Source organism: Oryx dammah, unplaced genomic scaffold (genome assembly GCF_014754425.2).
Source record: "Oryx dammah isolate SB20612 unplaced genomic scaffold, SCBI_Odam_1.1 HiC_scaffold_8, whole genome shotgun sequence".
NCBI classification, from domain to species: domain Eukaryota; kingdom Metazoa; phylum Chordata; class Mammalia; order Artiodactyla; family Bovidae; genus Oryx; species Oryx dammah.
The window spans coordinates 48,247,020-48,269,998 of record NW_024070192.1 but is presented as its reverse complement, the minus strand read 5'-3'; the positions used below and the strand labels follow the sequence as shown (position 1 = coordinate 48,269,998).

Below are 22,979 nucleotides of genomic sequence, written 5' to 3'. Positions count from 1 at the left end.
ACGTGTATGCATGTTTCTGGAATAATACAGTAATGCTATTTCTCATTATTAAAGGCCACAAAATAGGTGTATCTTTCTATATATATATCAAAGAATGAAACAAAATAAAGACTAGGACACTTGGGAATCTAGTTTTTCCTTCAGGAAGTTGGGCTAGAGATCAACTGCTGCGTGTAAATCCTACATGTAAATGGAATTTAAAGAGGGTTCCCTTCTAAGATGTCCTCAAACGTTTTCTGAGGAAGTTAGTTACCCTATTCTACCATCTACAGATTTGTTACAGTTTAATACTTCTAGTCATAGCGTTAGCACTGAAAACCTTACCTGAATTCCACTAACAACTGGCACCTTTCTCCTTGCCAGACCCTGGCACGCAGGGCACCCATACACAAGTTCTTGCCCTCTTCTTCTCTTGTAGGGATGCGGCGAACTGCAGTACCACTGGCTAGACAGTTTTGCTTACTTGGCCTAACACAAGTTGGTTTCTGCAAACCAAAAAGAATCCTCTATGGGCAGCTGACAGACATACCCCAGAGAAGAAAAAAGGAGCAAACACTGACCTCACTCACAGAAACAGAGGGACATTACTGACACCGCAAACGTCTTGATAAAGTTTCTGGCAATGTGCGGCTCGTTTAGCAGTGGATTTTGATGTGCCTCGAACACCAAGCTGGTGTCAGGTTTCAAACGTCAAACTATTTTAGCTATCCAAGTTTCACTGTATTCACAGTTACCACATATCCGAGTAGCCAGAGAATCAAAAGCAACACTGCTTTAAGGGGACTGGCAATGAAGAGGTTAATTATCAGACATTCATGAAGGTTAAGAGCCAGAGCCTTCCTCTTCTGTAAATGAACACCCACAGAACCACCTCTGACATCTGCGTCACCATCACCAGAGTAATCTCACCAATTCCTCACCTGCGGCAGGAGGATGCTGGCCACTAACTGTCGGTAAATCCAAAGAGCTATCAGACATGACATGCTTAAGCTCTCCTCCCACATCAGCCAGTTTCATGTCAAACTGAACAGACAGCGCGTCTTCCGAGTCCTCCTTGCCGACACTGCTGCCCCCAAGGGAAGGGAGATCGAGGGACTTCACCGAAGCAGAGTCTTCTTTGGTGTGTCTGAAAGCCACCGCTTTCTCTCCCAGGGATTTGTCCGAGTTCATGGAGGAAAATTTACTGGAGTGGAAGTCAGCAAAATCATCATCGCTCTTGCCCGAAGAAGTGCTGTCTTTCAGCTCTTCACCACCTAGTCCAGATCCCTCCAGAGAGAGCTGTTTGAAGACATCATATTTCGTGGACGTAGCAGCAGAGTTTTGTCCGCTCTTCCCTGCGACGCCTGTGCTGCTGGTTAGAGGACCAGGACTAGCTTCCTCTTTAAGGGCCTCATATTTGTCATCTGCCTTTTGCTCTGATGAAACAGAACTATTACTGAAAGCCATAAAATCTGCAAAGTCATCCTGTTCCCCGACAGAGGCTGGACTAGAATATTCCCCAAAAAGGTTGAATTCTCCAAAATCATCAGCCAAGCTAGCAGTCTTAGTTGACACCGATGCTGTACTGGGTGCCGCAGACCCTGCTGGCTGGGGTCGTGCGGAAACGGATTTTGATACGCTGAATGCAGCTGAAAAGGACAATGGTTTCTCGCTGCTGCAAGTAACTGAGGAAAACATATCTAGATCTGCTAAGTTCAGAGGATTTTTCACTTGTGTTTGTGGTTTCTGTTGGGTAGCTCCTGAGGGGAAGGTGGCTGGAAAAGGTTTGTCTTTTGCTGGTGGCTCTAGTGGTGAGATACTATCGGCGGTTTTAAAATCAGTGAAGCCATCGTCGGTCCCTGCAGATCTGAATTCTGCAAAGTTTTCTCCTGAAAGAAAAAAGACAACCAAATACAGAAGAATGCCAAGCTGAAAGGCACACGATGCAAAGCACGTTACAGAACAAGCGTATTACAGACGTTTGCCTCACAGGCGTCACGTTATTTAACCACTAGTTTGATAATACCCTACACCATGTATCCCTTTTGTTTCCACACTGAAAGCTAGTGATAGGGAAATAAATGAAAATCAAACCGAACACACGTATCACATCATTTTCATTTTCTCATTTCAGTGTGGTAAATCTGTACCAGCGCCTTCAACTGGCTGAAAGCACTGCTCTCAGGATATTTCCTCACTGTGGCTACCCAGCCAAGCCTCCAGGAGAATAAGAAATGGGCGCTGGAGGTACCCGAAGAGAGGCATATTAAAATCGTGGCCCTTTAAAGATAAAATGTGTTACACAGTGATCAATCAGGGAAAAAAAAATCACGGTACATATGAAATATTACAAAGAATGCTGCATCAAATAGGATGTACAAGACTCTGCTCAGTTAGGCACTTAAAGCTTATGGTTAGATACTCTGTGGTTTTGCTGAAGTATACAGAGGCATTAATTTGAAGGAAATCTGGTGAAAATTTCTGAAAAGGCATCTACTTACTTGCAAAGCATCTTTGCTAAGGGCATATTATAAAGTATTGATAGCTTCTCCCCACGCTGTGCGACAAACAAACTGAATCTTACAAAAAATGAAAAATCTATGAGTACTTGGGCTTTCCTTGAAGTCAGCCATCTCACGGTACCAACCAGCTTTTGTTCCTATTAAAATGCAAAGGCATCTGAATACCGATTCTGTTATTAAAAATTTCGAGGGTTGGATTTATACTTTATTTTATATTGGGCTACTCTGGGGATAGAGAGTATACTGACAGAATTTATTTTTTTAGTTAGAGAAAATAGGTACTAAGGTATTTCTCAGAAATAAACAGATGCAGTTAAGACACTGGTAAAAAATCTGGGCCATGGTTCTTAATAGGGTTTCTATTCTTTATTATCACAGTCACGTTATCACTTGGGCTTCCCTGGCGGCTCAGACAGTCAAGAATCCGCCTGCAATGCGGGAGGCCTGGGTTCAGTCCCTGGGTTGGGAAGATCCTCTGGAGGAGGGCATGGCAACCCACGCCAGTACTCCTGCCTGAAGAATCCTCATGGACAGAGGAGCCTAGCGGGCTACAGTCCATGGGATCATAGAGTCGGACACAGCTGAGCAACGAAAGCACAGTAGAGCATGTAATCACTCACAGGCCTGACATTAGAACGTTCAAACAAGCTCCATTTTCTAACAGCACCTGAAGGTCTCCCATAAAATCCACTAGGTTATACCAGGTAATGAAAACCAGAGGTAAACCAATTATAAATATATAGCTATACTAACATCACTTGTTATTTAAAAATACGAGTGCCATTTTGGAGAGTTATAAACTAAAACACAAGAAGCTTTAATTTCCTCATTAACTTTTTAAAATTATATTTTCCCTAAAAATGAGATAAAGAAGCATATAAATTAGAAAAATGTATGTAAAATCAAAATATAATTCTGAAAATTATCATGAAAATAGTACAGGCTTTAAATAGTCTGTGCTTGTAACATGATATATACTTTGATATATCACATGAAAAAAAGCATGGAAAATAATGGAAGCTTATTTTTCTTCCTAATCTGAGATACTTAGCCAATCCACCAGCATAATTTATCAACACAGAGAAATCTGTTTACTATTACTAGGGAGATTTTAGAAAGAGAAGAAGAGCATTCAGAGTTTCTATAGTTTATGTTTCCATACATACCACTAATAAAACTAAAGTCAATTTCACAAATTGACAGAAGAAGCAGATAAAAAACTGCCCTAGAATTTTAGGCAAGTATATCACTGATAATATTTATTTCTGTAAAATAAAAAGGTAACAAGCAGCCAATTTTGTCACAGCCTAAATTTTTGAAGTTCTGCTTTAAAATATTTGTGAAATTGACAAGTTTTGCTTGGTTATTGTGTAAAAGAAATCACCACAGCAAACTAAACTTACTGATGAATTGTAAATGTTTCCACTAGAAATGTAAGCTGGGTGAAAGGGTTAAAAAGAAATAAAAGTGGGTGGGTTTACATGTTCAAAAACACAGGAGATTTGGGGGCAAATGAATTAGCCACAGTCACTGGAAGCCTGCTTATCTGGAGGTACATAAAGCATATGACTTCGTGGCTACCTTTTCAGTCCCACTTCTGAATCCTCATTAAGTTTCCCTAACCTCTACTTTCTAGGCTCTAAAAACATTTCAAAAGATATCACTTTTTGCTAAAACTTAAACAAAAAGTGTCACTTCTCTACATAATATATTTTCTGCATCTACTTTATGGTTTAAACTATAGGGGTAGTAAAAAGGAAATATTATTAAACTCGGTCATTTGGACTTAAGAAACTACACCTCTGCCATAACAGTAATGAAGCCAGTCCAACTTTTTTTTTAGTGTTTATATAATCAAATGACAAAGAACTACTGAAATAAAATTGCTAAATTCTACACAAAACTGATTACTTGACTAATAATAATATTTTATCAAGGCAAGGCAATAATATTTTAACCCTTTGTGTTATTAGCTTCTGTATCAAATATTTAAAAAAATCAATCCACCTAATCAGTTTTCTACAAAGTTCACCTTTAACATGAGAGCCCCAGTCAACCGCAAAAGTATTATAAGCCAACAAAGTTTCATTCCATGAGAGTCAGATGGCCTTCAAGGAGGTTTAATTAAGTGTCACACAACCATCTTCTTATTTCACTTCAAATTTTTCCAGTCCAATGTATTTTCAGCAAGAGTAGAATTAAAATATATTCTCCCAAAATGAACAAAGTTGGCATCACTACACGGAGAGGCTTAAAGATAAGACCGGAATGAAAGCAAAGCAACAGCAGCAACTGTCTGGGATTCTGTCAGGAAGGTACTGAGAAAGCAGGGCTCGTGTGTACTGCTCACACTGTGGGGGCACCACAGCAATTCCCAGGAATAACAGATATCACCCAGCCGCTAACACCAGAGCACAGAAAGAACCGTGATATTAACCCACGCTCTTGACTCCAAACTTGCCTTGGCCCATGAGTTGATGACAGCAACACTAGGAGTAAATGCCAAATCAACAAACCTAAGGTTCCTCTGGGGTTTATCTTTGTATTCCTAGTACCTAACACAAGCACTGAGGGAGAAAGCTATTACATTCTATACTATTACTAGGAAACCCAAGGAAACAGTTCTAGAACCTAAGAGCTGTAAAATATTGAATATTTCTAGAGATATTTATCAACAGTATACTTTCTGTTGATAGTTTAAATTTCACATGTATGCCTTATCCTTCCTGTAACTTCCCTTCACCTCCCCAAACCCACCCCACTACTTGGAGAGAAGGTTGGAACAAATGACTGTGGAAAGATGTTCCAACTTTGAGTGTCCAATATAAAAAGGTAGAATGTGGTACTGTCCCCAGGAAGAATTCCTCAGTAGAGGATACGAATTTCACAGCATGCATGGGTTAAGCTTTGAAGGACGTCATTTGACCTATGGATTATCTAAATCCTACACATGAGGTTTCTAGCAGGATTTTGCCACAAATAAAACTTTTAGTCTTTACATATATGGCTCTCAAATTATCACTCTAAATTCTCTTCCACTCTATTTAAGTCCTTCTATTAGAGATGGGAACCACATAGGCACACAAACCCCCTCTCACTCTTCTCATTAAATTCCAGCTAACTCTGAAAATCTTGAGGCATCATATAGACTGGTTGCTGCTGCCTTTTGCACAGTCCACAGATTGCCGCACTGCCAATAGCTCCAAGTCTTATTGAGCGTTAAAATAACTGATAGTGGCCACAGGAGCCTAACGTGACTTGAAGGCTTCCGGTGAAAGGGAATGCACTGTCTTCAAAGGAAATTGCATCAATTTGGGGTCTGCCCTAATTTTTAGAAAATAATTTCCAATAACTGAACCACATTTTGCTTCCTTGTAATTTCCAGAGCCACAAAACAAAACAAAAACACAGCCACAAACAGTAAAATAAAAGAACATTTGGGATGTTACTGAAAGAGTCATAAAACTCTTGTATTTAACAATGAATAATTCATCCGTTTAAGGAATCAAAAACTTACCCAAAGATTTACTCTCTGCTGTCTGTTCGAGCTCTCTGAAAGCACTATATTTATCACCAGGCTCTACGATGAAAAGACAGAAGCTCAATTAAGGTTAGGAACCTTGAGATCACAACTCAAGGATATTTACCATAAAAGGTCACCACTAAAAACTAAGATTTACATTCACAGGTTCATGAATTTATGAACTGCTTTTACCTCCAAATGGAACAGTATTTTCAGAGGGCTTGTCAGCTGCAATTCCTTTAAACACAGCATATTTATCCGTTGAAGCTGATGCTTTAGTTCCAGGAAGAGGCATCAACAAAGAAGGGGCACTAAAAGGGAAAAAGAAATACTTCTTAATGACTAGAACATTGTCTCCCTACCACGTCATCAAGGAAGAACTTAGAATTAAAATGGCACACAGATACCTAATAAAAACTCGTGGCTCCCTGTTTTAAAGATAAACTATATATGTACACCATATATGACCAAAGTCGTCGATTATGTGAAGAGGGGTCAGATCCATGCTGACCATCTAAATCATCTTTTAAGCCATAAAAACCACTGGAGTGGGACTTTCTGGTGGTCCAGTGATTAAGAATCCGCCTGCCCATGTAGGGGCCACGGGTTCCATACATGCCACAGGGCAGCAAAACTTGTGTGCCACAATACCTAGCCCGCGCTCCAGAGCCTGAGTGCTGCAACTCCTGAAGCCCGCACTCCTAGAGCCTGTGCTCTGAACCAGAGAAGCCACCACGGCGAGCAGCCTGTGCGCGGCGACCAAGGGTCACCTCTGCTCTCCCCTACTAGAGAAAGCCCATGTGCAGCAAGGAAGACCCAGCATAACCAAAAAATAAATTAATTAAAGGAAAAAACCCACTGGAGTGGCATTAGAAATAATTATTATAGAACAATGACCACCTGCAACTTTATATTTAGGTCCATCAATCTGTGAAAGTGAACTGCTCCAAGTACGTAAACCCAGTATTTTAACCCAGTTAAGCTTCATGTAAATTATTCTCTCAGATGGGTTCAGAATGCAGAGGCGGAATAGTTAAGATAAAAATCTATTTCTGCAATGCCGTTCAACCAAGATGCAAACTGTCCCTCTTGATCACACTACACTGCTTACTGGCAGGAGTTCCGACCTATGATAAGCAACAGTAAGAGTTAACACATTCAATCTGCATTATTACAAGGATCACATCAAGAAGTTCCAGAAGCTATCTTTGCAGCAAAACAACATTCACTTCAAAATTAGATAAAGATACTTTTGCCTGTGGACACATTTCCCTGCTGAATGGAAAAACAGTGTAATGAGTACTATCTGTGTGGGTAATTCTTGGATGGCTTAAACACAGACTACAAAAGCTTTGCTTTTTTTTTTTTTTCTTATCAGACCCTGGCAGCTCCCTGGAAGAACCACCTTTACATATGAATGACTACATTCCACTACTATTTTGTGTCATTCAATACCACCATAGACGGCAAGTTATATAAATGGATTTCTATTGAGTTCTTTGCCCTGGAGCAAAAATCTTTCCACAGTCATTTAAATCTTATCAGTGGCCTACAAGCAAGGTAAAAACCCAGCTCTTACACATGCGTGCTAATGGGCACCCACAGAGCTGGAGGAGTTAGTGCTTCCAAATACTGTCATTTCACTCCACTACCAGACATCGGCTACATATTTGATCTGGCCAAATAGGTCACTGTTTATACAGAATAGGTGGGTTTTTAACAGTTCCATAAGTAATTAAATGACAACTCATTGAACAGAATGCTGCACAGGAATAAAGGTAATGAGTGTCTCAGGAAAAATACCTATAGAGTTGAGTGACTTTTCATGATTTGCGAGCATTAGCTATGGGCTTTTAAAGTCTATTGTAAAATCTACTAAATGTGATATTTATTTGAATATCATTAATTTAAAAATTATTTTCAGAAGTGGGGAAAAATAGAGGCTTTTCAGAGTAATGAAGCAAAAAAAAGCTATGACTCAGATTGTAATTTTACACATATTAAAAAGAAATAATTTATTTCAGTTCTATCCTTGAAGCAATTACTAAATAAAACTGTAATCATTATGAAAGTGTTTATGCCAGTCATGTAACATGTTTCATGTTCCAAACAATGGAAATGGTTATTACTATTGTTTAATACTAATGAAAGGCACTCAGTGAGAAGGGCATATTGTTTTACAATTTAAGAACATGCATTCTATTGAAAGATGAGACTTTAAATGACTTAGTCACCAAAAACTGTGTTCTTCTTTTTCTATAATTATCATTTAGGTTTTACAGTTACTCCATGTGGCTGTGGTGGATGATTTTACCTAGTTGCTCACCCTGCTAAATAAACCCATTTCAAAAGCAAAAGAAGGACTTCCCTGGTGGTCCAGGGGTTAAGAATCTGCCTGCCCCTACCAATGCAGGGGGCAGTGGTTCAGTCCCTGATCCAGGAAGATCCCACATGCCATCAGGCAACTAAGCTTGTGCACCACCATTACTGAGTCCATGCTCCGCAACAAGAGAAGCCACAGCAGTAAGAAGGCTGCGCTCTGAACCTAGAGAGTAGACCCCACTCACCACAGAGAAAGTCATGCATAGCAACCAAGACCTGGTGCAGTCAAAACTATATAAATTTTCAAAATAAATAAAAATTAAAAGCAAAAGAAAATAAGCCAACTCAAAACCCCCATGTGCTTTAGTCCTTTTGAACTATTCTAGCATCAGCTCCCCATGTCTGCTTTGTTTTACTATATGTGGTTCCCCAGTGCCTGGCACACAGCAAGTATGGATCAATGAATGATGTTGCTCCCTTCCAGAAGCCCTTTCGTGCCAGCTCTCCAGGACTCTGACATCCAGTTCAACACCGAGTCCAACCAGTTTCTCAGATAAACCCTTCTCAGTACCTGTAACTCTAAACTGAGAGCATCTCTCATCATCTCACAACAGGATTACCATGGAAGCTGCATTTACCCCATACATAGTAGCAAGAATCGCTTTCACCATGCCACTTATGTCTAAAACGCTTTACAGTTATGTCACAAACCATAAGGCAGTCCATAACCAGTGCCTGCTCTTAACTAATGTCATTTTTTTCCCCACAGACTAATGATACTCTCCACTCCAGCCTATTTCTAACACTTTATTTGCCTTTTCATCTTCTCAAACAATGCCTATTTTTTGGTTATAAATGCTGCCCAAAGTGGTCTTCAGTTCAGTTCAGTTCAGTCGCTCGGTCGTGTCCGACTCTTTGCAACCCCATGAATCGCAGCTCACCAGGCCTCCCTGTCCATCACCATCTCCCGGAGTTCACTCAGACTCACGTCCATCGAGTCCGTGATGCCATCCAGCCATCTCATCCTTGGTTGTCCCCTTCTCCTCCTGCCCTCAATCCCTCCCAGCATCAGAGTCTTTTCCAATGAGTCAACTCTTCGCATGAGGTGGCCAAAGTACCGGAGCTTCAGCTTTAGCATCATTCCTTCCAAAGAAATCCCAGGGTTGATCTCCTTCAGAATGGACTGGTTGGATCTCCTTGCAGTCCAAGGGACTCTCAAGAGTCTTCTCCAACACCACAGTTCAAAACCATCAATTCTTCGGCACTCAGCCTTCTTCACAGTCCAACTCTCACATCCATACATGACCACTGGAAAAACCATAGTCTTGACTAGATGGACCTTAGTCGGCAAAGTAATGTCTCTGCTTTTGAATATGCTATCTAGGTTGGTCATAACTTTCCTTCCAAGGAGTAAGCGTCTTTTAATTTCATGGCTGTAGTCACCATCTGCAGTGATTTTGGAGCCCCCCAAATTAAAGTCTGACACTGTTTCCACTGTTTCCCCATCTATTTCCCATGAAGTGATGGGACTGGATGCCATGATCTTCGTTTTCTGAATGTTGAGCTTTAAGCCAACTTTTTCACTCTCCTCTTTCACTTTCATCAAGAGGCTTTTTAGCTCCTCTGCTTAACTATTTATATCATGACTTAACAAATATCCTTTTCAAATAATTCACAATATGGAATACAGATCATCGTTGAGAGGGAATTCATTACACATGAACATACACATGACTGAAGGAGCAATTCTAAGAGAGTTTTATTAGACAATATAAATACCCAGATAAACCTAAGCATCTTTAGAGCAGGAACTGTGCCTTTTGCTTGTGTATTTCCAGTGACTATCCCAATGTCTGGCACACAGCAGATGCTATGTAAATGTGTCTGAATGAATAAACAAACACTGAGTGTGAATTCTTAGACATGAACAAATGTTTTCATGCAAGGAAACCATAGTAGTAGTCAAGCCAGAATTGAAGAAGAGAAACCTGCAAAGTATGGCTATACACGAAAGTAAACTATTACGTGGAGATAACGCCACACAGAATTGCTAATACCCTATTAAATAGTTCAAGTCAGGCCACCATCTTAAAACTTTCTATGCTCAAATTTCAGTTTCATCTGCTGAAGAGTTTTCTCCCAGAGGAATGAATCATCAATTTGATAAACTCGGTTTGTAACCTTCATACTACAATATATTCATCCAACAAACCTTTATGAACTACATATCGTGGGCTAAGTAATATATATAGACACATGAAATCCTGTCGTCAGTTACCTATAGCCGAGGGAGGGGGAATAGTCAGGTCAACCAGGAATGGCAGTTAGGGCACAGATATTCACAAGCTGCCATGGCAGTAGAGAAGGAGAGGCCCTGAACTCATCTTGGAGGTAGGGACTGATGGAGAAGGGTTAGTAAAACCTTCCTGTATTAAATCAATTTTTGACATGGAACTAGAATTAACTTTAGAGAGAGCTTTAGATGGAAGAAAACAGGATGTAAAAGGCCAGAAGCCTGAGAGAGCATGGTCAGTTTGGCGGTTTAGGTGTGGCTGGAGATAAGCTGTGGGGAAACAGCAACAGTCAAGAGGGCTGGCAGAAGCCAGATCACACAGGGCCTTTTCCCACACCGAGCAGGAAAGAGGAGGGGGTCAAAATCAACATGTTTCTGATTAGGTGACTGGATATGTGATTTAACAAATTTTTATTTAGCTTTAGCAGGAAAATAATGAATCATTTTATGCAGGTAATTTGAGATGCCTTCGGTATTCAGACATGTTCTAGACAAGAGCAGAACAGATCAATATGTGGGATTTCCCTGGTGGTCCAGTGGCTAGGACTCCAAGTTCCCAATGCAGAAGGCTCGGGTTCAATCCCTGGTCAGGGAACTAGAGCCCACAAGTCACAACTAAAGATTCCACGTGTCACAACTAAGATCTGGCAGAGCTAAATACATACATATAAAAGAAAAAAAAATATATATATATATATATCAATCTGTGCACAGCAAGAGACCTGAGAAAGAAGGATTATGTGTTTACCGTGTAAATAATCTGTGTGTGGCTTGAACTCCCAGTACTTTAGAGTCACATCCCTCATATGTCTCTTCTGTGTCATTTAGAAGTGTTTGATGTAGTCTTAAAATTAGGAAAACAATTCTTTCCCTATGCCTATCCCTAAGTTTTTCTTATAGTGTCTGCAGGAAGTGCTAAGAGATAATCAATTGGTTAAAACAGAAAAGATAAGTGAAATTGCACAAACAGGAATATAAGAGAAATGGAATATGTATCCTGACAAAAACAAGTTCCCAAAACAACCAAAGAAATTCACACTGCTTATTACTCAAAGCCTCATATGCTTTACTTGGTGGAAGAAGTATTTATTAATGAATACTTTTTAAAGATGATGGAGGGACTTCCCTGGTGGTCCAATGGTTAAGAACCCGCCTGCCAATGCAGAGGACGCGGGTTCTATCCCTAGTCAGGAAACTAAGATCCTATATGTCCCTGGGCAACTAAGCCCATGCATCAAAACTACTGAAGGCCATGTCCCCCAGAGCCCGTGCTCCACAACGAGAAGCCGCTATAATGAAAGTCTCAAGCACTGCAACTAGAGAAAGCCTGCATGAAGCAATGAAGACCTAGCACAGCCAAAAATAAGTAAATAAATTTTTAAAAAATAATGGAGGGACTTCCTTGGCCTGTCAATGGTTAAGACTTTGCCCTACAATGCAAGAGGTGGGGTTCAACCCCTGGTCGGAGAGCCAAGATCCTACATGCCTTGTGGCCAAAAAGCCAAGGCATAAAACAGAAGAAATGTTGTAACAGACTGAATAAAGACTTTAAGAATGGTCCATAACAAACAAACAAAAAAAGTCTTAAAAAAAGATGGAAAGGTGTTGACCACATCCTGAATCACTTACTGTACCTAAAAGTTAAGCTAGTACATAAAACATTAGAAAAACATTTACGCAACTGTGGCTCAGATGGTAAAGAATCTGCCTACAAGGCAGGAGACCTGAGTTCGATCCCTGGGTCAGAAAGATTCCCTGGAGAAGCAAATGGCTACCCACTCCAATATTCTTGCCTGGAGAATCCCAAGGACACAGGAGTCTGGCAGGCTACAGTCTATGGGGTCACAAAGAGTCAGACACAACTGAGTGACTAACATTTTCATGCAAATGGAAACCTCAAGGCCTAAAAGCCACCAATTTCAACTTAAACATAAGAGAGATATGAATTTTTATATTTCATGTCTATTCATATTTCAATTTCAAATATATATTCATTTCAATTTCTAAATGATTTCTGCAGATATGCAGATAGTATGCAATAATATATTAGTATATAGTATAGATTAGCAATAATATATACTATATTGCAACATATTAAAATATGTACCCCTGTCTATACAGCTTTTCAGCAGTTGAAGACCTGAATCTAATGTAAGAATATGAAGTCATCCTTGCCACAAATACACTCAGTTGTAAAAAATCAGGTTTAGCACAAGCAAAAAGAAATGCTGTCAAGCAGGTGTATACTGGGAGGAATGGTAGAAGCTGAAGTTTAAGGTGGACAAAGGAGAGAGAAGTTTGGAGAATAAAAGTGTGAATACAGTGGGAATCATCTAGAAATCATGAGAGTAAGGAGTCTTAATTCTCTTATTTATATTTAGGCTTCTTATTGTGGACTGCCTCTTCCTCAATTATTAAATGCTTTATGAACAATATGCAACTCTTTTCTACCTGTTTCCATGCTGAGAATTATTTGATTTTGAAGAAGCCGGCAACTCTTGGAAATCACTGAATGAGTCATCAAGTGACCCTGACTTGGAAGCATCTTGAAAATCCTGGAAGTCGTCATCTTCTGGTTTGACCACCTAGGTTTACAGAGGACATAGAAACAGAAAACATCCAATAACAAAAAGCTAAATAACAAATCTTTAACCATCAACCTCAAAGACAACCTTTTAAAATGCTCCCATTTCAGTACAAATACCTAATTTTAGGAGAACACCCTTTAGTCATAACATCAGCTCAACTGCTTAAGGCAAGAATGCTGCTTAGTACTTGTAAATACTCTTGTAAAAATGGTAAAAGACTGGTTTAAACTTAATTTACATAATTTTTAAATAGCTGAATCACATTTAATAGATTGAGAAACTGCCATCTTTATGAAACAGTTTAATCACGTTTATATATGACAAGTGATACAAACTTGTTTTAATCTATCACATATATGTATAAACTGTGAACACTGACTCGTAATCCTGTGCTCTAGGAAGTGAACATTGTTAACAGGTCATTTGTTTTATCGAAAAACAAGCTTGTACTGTACTGTTTTGCACTTAAATGGAATTATTCAACATGGACGTTTTTTTCACGCAGGACATGCGCATCCACCACACTCATCTGAACATCCAATAGTCTACCCCTGTATAGATAAACCAAACCTTACTTAACATTTGTCTTCTGGTTGATAGATATGCAGCTATTCCTAATTTTCACTCTAACAAACAATGCTACAACAAATATCCTTGTATATTTTTGCTCATTTGAGTTACTAGCTCTGTGAGATGGACCCCTAATAGAATGACTGCTGGGTAAGAAGACAGGAATATTGAGAATTTTGATAGCTATTGCCAAATGTGCCTTCCAAAAAGGCTGTACCAAAAAATCCTTTTCCCCACATTTTTTACTAACACTAAATTTATGTTAAAAAAAATTTTTTTGCTAAACTGAGAAATGAAAAATAAATGGAAACATCTTAATCAGGCTTAGCAGCTTTTTCAAAAGAAACAGCTTAAGGATTTAACTAGCTTTATTAAACTTGGCGTTTAAAATATGTATGATAAAGAACTACACATTTTTAGCCAAGATTCAAGTATATGAAAGCTTCAGAAATTCTTTTTGCTTTTTAAATAATGAAAAATTCAATGTTGTATTGTTTTGCTGCTGCTGCTGCTAAGTTGCTTCAGTCGTGTCTGACTCTGCACGACCCCATAGACGGCAGCCCACCAGGCTCCGCCATCCCTGGGACTCTCCAGGCAAGAACACTGGAGTGGGTTGCCATTTAACACTGCTTAATTTCCACTGCCAGTGTCCATCATAATACAGCAATCTTTACTACATTTCTTGGAAAAAACACTTGCTCGGATTCACTTTCAGAGATAACTTGGAATACGCACAGCCTCTTCATCTACCTGATTTGCAGGGTAAGCTGACAGGAAGCCGCTGGAAGCCTGGGCTGCAGCTCCCCCGACTGGCCCAACAAGGTTAATGCCCATGACTGGCTGTCCGAGGGTGAGGGGCAGGGAGCCTGCAGGGCCTGAGGGCATCCCTGTGGGCTGACTCACAGCAGCTGGCAAAGTCACAGGAAAGCCACTTAACGTTGGAACAGGAGCCGCTGGAAATTGATTTAAAGCATCGGGACTCATGGCAGGAACACCCCTCTACACAGAACACGAGGAAAACGGAACATTTCAGGAAACTGCAAACCACATACGGCCCACATCTGACACAGAGACCTAAATGTAACATCTGCAGCCCTGGGGTTTTCTGCTCTGACTCTCCCAGAACTCAGGAATTTGACACCAGAAACTAAGTTATAAGGTTAATGTCAATCTAATATGCAGCAGAGAAATGGCCAACACACACTCAATCTGACATTCTCACTCTCTGACAAGTTTGGTTAATTCACTGTAATCAAATCCTTTACAATGATTTTGTAATATGGAAAAACTGCTGCCAGACCGAGTACACTTTATCTATATCTAAGGAATTTTAGACAAAGACTTCAAAGGACAGAGAAAGTAACTTCGTCTATTACTAACTTTTCAAGCTCAAAAGGATTACAGTTAGGTCAGAGAATGTTAATATATTAAAGTCTTTAAATAAAAGAGTATTGTGCTAGCACACAGATCATATAAATAGTACATTCTGAAGAACTCTGTCCTGAAAATAACCTAAATTTTAATGTCCAAAGAGTTCTATAAGTCGTAGAAAAAAGGATTCACATTCTCTCAGTTTACACTGAAAATATAAACCTAATCTTCAAAAGAATGTCTACCTGTGTTACTGCTATCATGGCAAGAACGGTATAAAGTTCTTCTTTAGTCAGTTTTCCAGGTGTGGTTCGATTAGCTAAGGCCCATATCTGTCCAAGAGTTTCCCTGGGCAGCCCAGATGACATCAGGATGGGATAAAGTTTAGCAGTGTCTATTCCAGTTGGAGTCATTGTGGTTTCTAAAATTTTCTTATAGGCATCTATCAAAGGAAAGACCAGGTTACAAACGTAAACATATTACAAATGATTCACCTTTTTTGTTGTCATTGATGCTTATACATGAATAATCCTAAGTTAAACTGCTTTAACAGAACTGAAGCCACATCAAGGGTTTGAGTTGCTATAAAGATATTCAAGTGGAAATGTCCAGCAGACAATTAGGGTCTGGAGCTTAGAAGAGAGGCTGGAGCTTAGTTCTACAGATGAAGATTTTGGGTTAAAGGTAAGAGGGAGTCTTCTCACTAGGAGACAGTAACAGCAATAAGACAGAGGTGGTATAAGCAGATGCTTCATATTTTAAAAAAAGAAGTTGTAGAGTAATGATGGTAGAACTAATAATCTTCAAACATTAATAGCAGTGGGAAGCACAAATTATACCCATATCACCTTTCTCTTGTCCCAGCGAAGCAGAGGCTATTAGAGAAAACATCATTGGGTAAGGTGTTTGGGAACAGAGCCTTCAGAGGAAGACACAGTTACAGTTGAAGTGAGAGAGGAGAGTAAGTGTTTGAAAAAAGGGAAGGGTTCACTGGGGATTCTTTCACAATAAAATGGACTTTCCAAAGGACAAAGTGGGAAAAGCTGTTAGGGATAGGGTTGCTGAATAAAATACAGGATGCCAATATTGCATGGGGTATACTTATTCTAAATAATTGTTTGCTGTTTATATAAAATTCAAATTCAACTGGATGTTCTGTATGCAGATTTGCTGAATCTGGAGACCCTAGTTAGAGGAGTTGATGGATGAAAGCAGGGCTAAGGTAGACAGAGAAAAATGTTTAAAAAGAAATTCTACATCTAGCATTACATATGGATTAAAGGTTAGTAGGCATACCATATGAACATGTGTTTTTTAAATTTGTATTGATTTATTTGGCTGTGCTGGGCTCTTCACTCCTGCACACAGGCTTCTCATGGCGCTGGCTTCTTTTGCTGCAGAGCATGGGATCTAGTGTGGGCTTCAGCAGTTGCGGCTCGTGGGCTTAGCTGCTCGGTGACATGTGGGATCCTCCCAGACCAGGGATGGAACCCATGTCCCTTGCATTGGCAGGCGATTCTTAACTACTGGACCACCAGGGAAGTTCAAGAACACATATTTTGGCTAGGAAATTACGTGTGTGTTTAAAAGCTTCAGAAGCTAGGTCGTGTCCGATTCTTTGCGACCTTGTGGACTGCAGCACGCCAGGATTCCCTGTTCTTCGCTATCTCTCAGAGTCTGCTCTAATTCATGTCCACTGAGTTGGTGATGCTATATTTTGATAGTGTCTTTTAAAATAGTAAATCTAAGACAAACTTTTAGAAATAAAAGTTATATGATGGCCATTAAAACATTACAACAAAATACTTTTCCTTCATTTATATAGTTATTTCATATGTGAGGCAGTCATAAACACTAGCTGCATTTAATTTTCTGTACTCTGTTAGAAAAAATAAAGTTATAATTTCTTCTGCGTATTCTGTAGCCACGCTAGTAAACATTTACAACATTACAACATTTGAAGTCAAGTATCCAGATAGGAATCTTGGGCAAAAAAGCTCTTTTTACCTGGAACCAAACTCTCATTGTAAATCCAAGGAGGCATTCTGGGCTGAACAGGATCCTGTGAGGGAAATACCCCCACACCTAGGAGATAAAGAACATCATCTAATGTATGTAATGGTCCATGCAACAGAAGCGGAAATCACACTGAGTCATGGCTTTTTATAAGAAGAGTGCTGGCTGGAGACACTAAAAAAAAGTCACCAATTCAACTAAAATTTGGTTTCTAACCAACTCTCATACATTAACGTTGTCCTAAGGCATAAACTAAAAACACAGTTTATGTTTATAAAAACATAAACAAAAAAATCCCTAAGATGTACCAAATCAATACTCTGGATCACATGAAGCTTGTGCCATTCACATATACTACAAATCAAAGGCAAAAACATGATAGGCAATGGTTTAAAAATTAGGTGTACAAAAAAAATTTGTCCAAGCTTCACTTGCAGCTTTTAATAATGTTTCTTTGCAAAGTCTTATGTTTTAAAATCTTGAATATGCCACTGCTGCCTCAGATGTACAGCATTTTTATTTAAATTTTTTTGTTTTTCACTTGGTCCTGTAAACAGCCTCCAAGAGTTTGCCTCCTGAGTTGTCCACATTCATCTCTGCAAGCTGAGTGTACAAAAATGTGGATCTTCAGGCAGCGGTGTATACGGTTTATTTCAAAGAAGCAAAACATATTCTCATTGGTGACTTTTCCAGTTAAATTTTAACTTTTCAACCTTAAGGAAGAACAGAAAGTTTAAGAGGGGAAAAAGTTTTTATAAAATAAAAGAAGAAATTTTAAATCAGGAATGATTTTGATTAAAAAACTGGTTATCAAAAAAAATTTTTTTAAGGAGTAACAGTGTGTTGAAAGAATTTAGAGCAAAATCATAGGGGTTAATTACAGAAAAGAATGCATTACATATATTTTAAGCAAAAAATTTCAATTAGCAAAATCAAGCAGCATTCATTTTAAGATTAACGCTTAAGGTGTTAGCATTTGAGCGACATTTGGTTAAATGAACTTTTTGCTGAAAATTTCATGAGCTCACCACTCTCTTCAATGGACAGGTTTTGGTCTGAAGTCTTTTCTGCCTCTGCAGTAGTGGTACCACTTACACGTCCATCTACAGCACCCCCATTATTGGCCATTAAACTGGGATGGTTCTTACTGGAACCTGGGCCTAGGGCTTTGTGCCCAGCTTCAGAGGTATTTAATTTAATTTGTTCCTGCCCAGATGTACTTAAATCACAAGATACTAGGAGCTTCTCCAAGGAAGAGCCTAAACAAACAGCATGAAGGATTATTTGTATATTATTGCAAGCTTCTAATTTTTCAACCATCCATTTCCACCCCCAGATTCTAAAGGGAAAGTCCTGCCACATATAAATTTTGAAATAATTCAAGCCCACATGTTTGTATAGGACTTGAGATACTTCAGTGATTTTAGAGAACTTTACCATCATTATCTTCTTTGATTTTCAGGAATTCTGTGAAACAATAGGTAGAACAGCATGGTGGAAGATGTGTTACCTTAGAAATTTGGTGACCTACACAAGATATAGACACTTCTATAGACTACTGCCTATTTCTGCATCTGTCAATTGAGAAAGTGTGGACAAGAACATGTCAGCTAAGAGCCCTCTCAGCACTATTCTAAATCTCAAGACAGAGTAAGTGGCCCCCTCACCCCTCGCTCCCACATGTGATTAAAACCAAGGTACAGAAATGTTCAAAGATTTGTCCAAGGACAAACTGATAGTAAATGGAGACCCTGGGCTTCTGAACCCCCATGTGCTTTACCACTGAACCAGAGAGCACTTTCTAAAGCAGCTTTCCCTGGCTCATTACTCTTAAGAAAATGATCAAACAAGAGTCACCTTCTGAAAAAATCAGTTTGTTCTAACATGATTAAAATGGACCCTAACTTCTTAGATACACTTACCGTTTAAAAGTGGGCATTTAATTTCCAAATACATGGCGTTTTTTAAAGTAATCTTTGATATTAATTCTCATTTTGAAATTAATTTCTCATTTAAATGTTTCTCCTCTGCAATCAGCCTCTGTGTTTTTTCAGTCTTTTAACTTTATTGAGGCTTTCAAAGGCTAAGTTTTGGTAAATGTCACAGTACACTTGAAAATATGTGGGTTATTTTCAAATAACTTTTGATATTGATTTCTAATATAATTTCATAGTAAAAAGAGAACAGACTCTGTCCTTTCAATACCTTTAGACCATGAAACTTTTGTACCTTGTTTTTTTCACCTTGCTTTATGTCCGTGGATATATTCCAGTGTCTCCTGATTTACAGTTCAGGAAATATGGACAGAGTTTGTACCCTGCTGTTATATGAAAACCATATAAATCTTAATTGTTGAATTGGTTCACAGTGCTTTAAAGGTCTACTATATACCTCTATTTTTCTGTCTATTCATTCTATTGATTTCTGAGAGCTTGATACTAAAACTTTAACAAAAAATCTTAATTTACTTTAAAATAATTGTAATATTTAGTGGAACTATATGTAACTTTTTTCCGTATTTTCCAAGTCTCCTGTAAACGTGTTAGCATACTTTGTAATTTAAAAAGTAATAATAAAAATAGGTCCCAAATTTAGCAGTAGAAGTTTCAAATCAGTTTTTCAGAACGTGAGGCCCCTAGATTTTTTAAAAAAATCTAGATTCTTATCTAGAGTCATATTTTGGTGAATTTCAATAGTACTCACATATTCAGGCCCATGTTTCTTTGCCAACATCACTGTATTATTCTACGTATGTAAGTGAAATAAATTTTCCTAGGTTTTTCAAAATACTTTCATTAAGAGCTTAGGAGTTAACCTGTTTCCTGCACATTGTATGAGCCGAAGCAGTAAAGAAACAAGGAATTTGCTCAGGGACACCATGTAAGGCAACAGACACCGGACTCTGACCTGGAGGGAGAGGCTGTGCTCCAGCCTTCTGTACATGCAACTGGCCAAGTGGGGTGGTGGAATGGAAAGACTGAAAAGGCTGGGAAGTGGAGGAAGGCCCACATGTGGGAACTTCAACAGGTCCCTGCATAAAGTCACTGAATTCTTCTTCATCAAGAAAGGCAGGTGATGGGGAGACAGTTTTAGTAGAATGAGATGATGTGGGATAATCTGCAAAACGGAAAATGGCAATGAAACACACAGAAATGAAATTAACAGGGGAAAAGAAACTGAGATGCAACACAACTCCAACAGAATACACTGAAACGGGAACAGTGGAGGTGACTAAGAAACACCGTGTAACAACAGTCAAGCGGAATCGCACAGTGAATGCAAAGCACTTCGATGACCATCCATAAGTAACTTATTGGTCTTTTTAAAAAAGAGGCTTTATAGCTATTTTGCACTTGGTTCAAAAGGAGAAAACTGTAAAATTCAAAATTTCTTTCCTTCTTTTATTAGAATAGCACTAATGTTTTTCCTTGAGACCACTAGTAATTTACATCAAAGTGGTGATTACTTTTGAAACTCAAATGATCTGTTTATTTGGATACTATTTTCTCAAACCAATATAAATAAGAAAATCTGCCTATATGCTGTTGAATACATTTTAGAGATATATGCTGATGACTAAATTTCATTATGCCAGTAAAATACAATGCATGACACATACTTATAATTTTTGATAAATCATGCCTAATTGATACACTTAGCATAGTTCATATTTCATATGAGGATGAAAGCTACTATACAGGGAATGAAAATTACAGGGGCAACAAGAACATCAAACACATTACCAAAGTGATGCTTTCTTGGGAGAAGCACCAAAATTAGGACACCATAAAGTGTTAAGTCAAATAACTTAGCAGCCAATCAAAAAAATAAACCCTAGCTAAGTGCTATGTTTAAAAGAACTCTGCCTCTAAAAGATACAAATGTCAGTACGGCTTTTTACTGTCAAATATGAGATTCACTTATGTAATAAACCTCTCTACAGGGATTAGGTTTAATACAAGGCTCATTCACAATACTATTATTGTTGCTTCTTCACACTGCAAACTTTGAATTGCTATAACATTTATTGGTACTAAAGTCTAATGTCACAAGGAGCAGTCTTTTTTTTTTTTTAAAGCCCTCATTTGAAAAATGGGGACCCTATGTGCTTCTCTTTTGGATTCATGAAATAAAACCTGGAAGCACTAAAGTTCTATGAAAAATGCAAAATGACTATAAAAAAAATAAAAAAGAAAAAAAAGCCATGTCATAATGAATCCCAACCCTCCCAATAACGGTTACTGAGAGTGTCTGAGAGCGTGTACTTAAATTCTCAGTTTCAGTTCTCTGACCATTACTGGTAGAAAATAGCAATAATGGAAAACTGAGAGAGCTACTATGAATATTTTTAGATGGATCCTATTTGGGCTAAACCAATTTTTTTTTTAGGCTTTACCAATATTTCTTTGCATTTTACTGGAATTACTTTTATTCTATGTGGTATATATTTGGCTTAAAAACTCATAGCTATATATATATGATTAATAAGCATAAAAATTATGTGATACAGCTTGTATATTCACTATTTTAAGATAAACAGTCTACAGGCAAAAATTAAAAGATGTCTTTGGTGGAAAAAGGCTGGAAACTCTTTAGGTGCTTTAGGCCTATGTTTAAGATCCTAGCTGGAGAAGCTCTGGTAATTCCTTGGGCTTGCTTCAGAAAAAAAAGTATTTTTCTAGCTAAGCATGAAGCAGTTAACTAGAAACAGCTAACTGCATGCATGCTGAATGAACCCAAGAAATTAACTGAACATCAAAACCGCAATTTATTATTTAACCTGTGAAGTTGTTAAACTATACTTGGCTGCCCAAACGAGGCATTCTATATGGACAGAGCAGTATGTGACCTGGCAATGACCGTCCCTCTCTGCCTTCTTCTCCTTTTTCTAAGCTCCATGCTGGGTCCAATTTTACCGTTCCAATGACTATACTTCAGTGATTTACTGACTAGCTTACTCAGCTTATAAATTTTCACCTTGAGGTATGCTTTTCCTTTCTGAACTCATTCTGATCACTAATATCCATTCCCTTTTCAATCTCAGTATATATTTTACTTTGGGGCACATTTTTTGTAATGATAACCTGAGTATATAATCTAACAAGTGAAATTAATGGACAGAGGCAAAGCTGTCCCAGAAAGTCAAGAACTCATTACTGTGCCAACATTAGATTATTTCTTCTGATATCACCTATAAAAGATACTATGAAGGTTTAAGATAAAATTTGTCAATATGATATATGCTAGGAAAAAATAGTATTTAGCTGAATTATCTATGAAAACTATTCACCCATTAATGGTATGTTAAACTTGAAATTAACAGAGAATAAAATGTCAAAATATCAAATTTTAAAAAAGGATGTGGTAACAGCTATGTGAAGATTCATTTCAGCTGCTACATGTTTAACACATGTGCAATCCCACCCCCTGCCCCCCACAAATTTCCTTTACTCTGCTTTATCAGGTACTTTTCCTTTGCTTATTTGATGATGACATAATGAAAGGAATATACAAAATAATGAAATAAAAACTACAAAGAAATGTATTTTCATTTCTACAAAGAAAAAACTAAAATTTCACGAGAAAATAGACTTTTTAAAGGAATCATTGAGAAAATTTGTAAGTTTAATCACATTGAGTAAAACCTAAACTAGTTCACTAGTTCATAAAAAGCAAAATTAATTTAAAATAATAAGAATTCAATAGTAAACTCATTTACTACATTTGCTTTGAGTGAATGAATTTTACTAATGTTAACATACTCATTTCTACAGAAGATTTACAAGTAAAGTTGA

At 38.2% G+C, this 22,979-nt stretch overlaps 1 protein-coding gene across 13 annotated transcripts in view; it reads right to left on the bottom strand.

Moving 5' to 3' along the window:
- The window catches only part of SYNRG (synergin gamma), an 88,906-nt gene that overhangs the window by 35,682 nt on the left and 30,245 nt on the right, over positions 1-22,979 (bottom strand). For 5 of the 13 annotated variants that reach the window (XM_040244092.1, XM_040244093.1, XM_040244095.1 and 2 more), the window contains exons 7-15: positions 20,092-20,301; positions 18,213-18,443; positions 17,176-17,253; positions 15,414-15,610; positions 14,548-14,796; positions 13,091-13,224; positions 6,217-6,335; positions 6,019-6,081; positions 921-1,868 (exon numbers count right to left, since the gene is read on the bottom strand). In XM_040244092.1, the coding sequence (XP_040100026.1) occupies positions 921-1,868; positions 6,019-6,081; positions 6,217-6,335; positions 13,091-13,224; positions 14,548-14,796; positions 15,414-15,610; positions 17,176-17,253; positions 18,213-18,443; positions 20,092-20,301 (2,229 nt within the window). The remainder of the gene's footprint in view (positions 1-920; positions 1,869-6,018; positions 6,082-6,216; positions 6,336-13,090; positions 13,225-14,547; positions 14,797-15,413; positions 15,611-17,175; positions 17,254-18,212; positions 18,444-20,091; positions 20,302-22,979) is intronic. The other 8 variants (XM_040244099.1, XM_040244100.1, XM_040244105.1 and 5 more) reach the window with 4 other exon arrangements.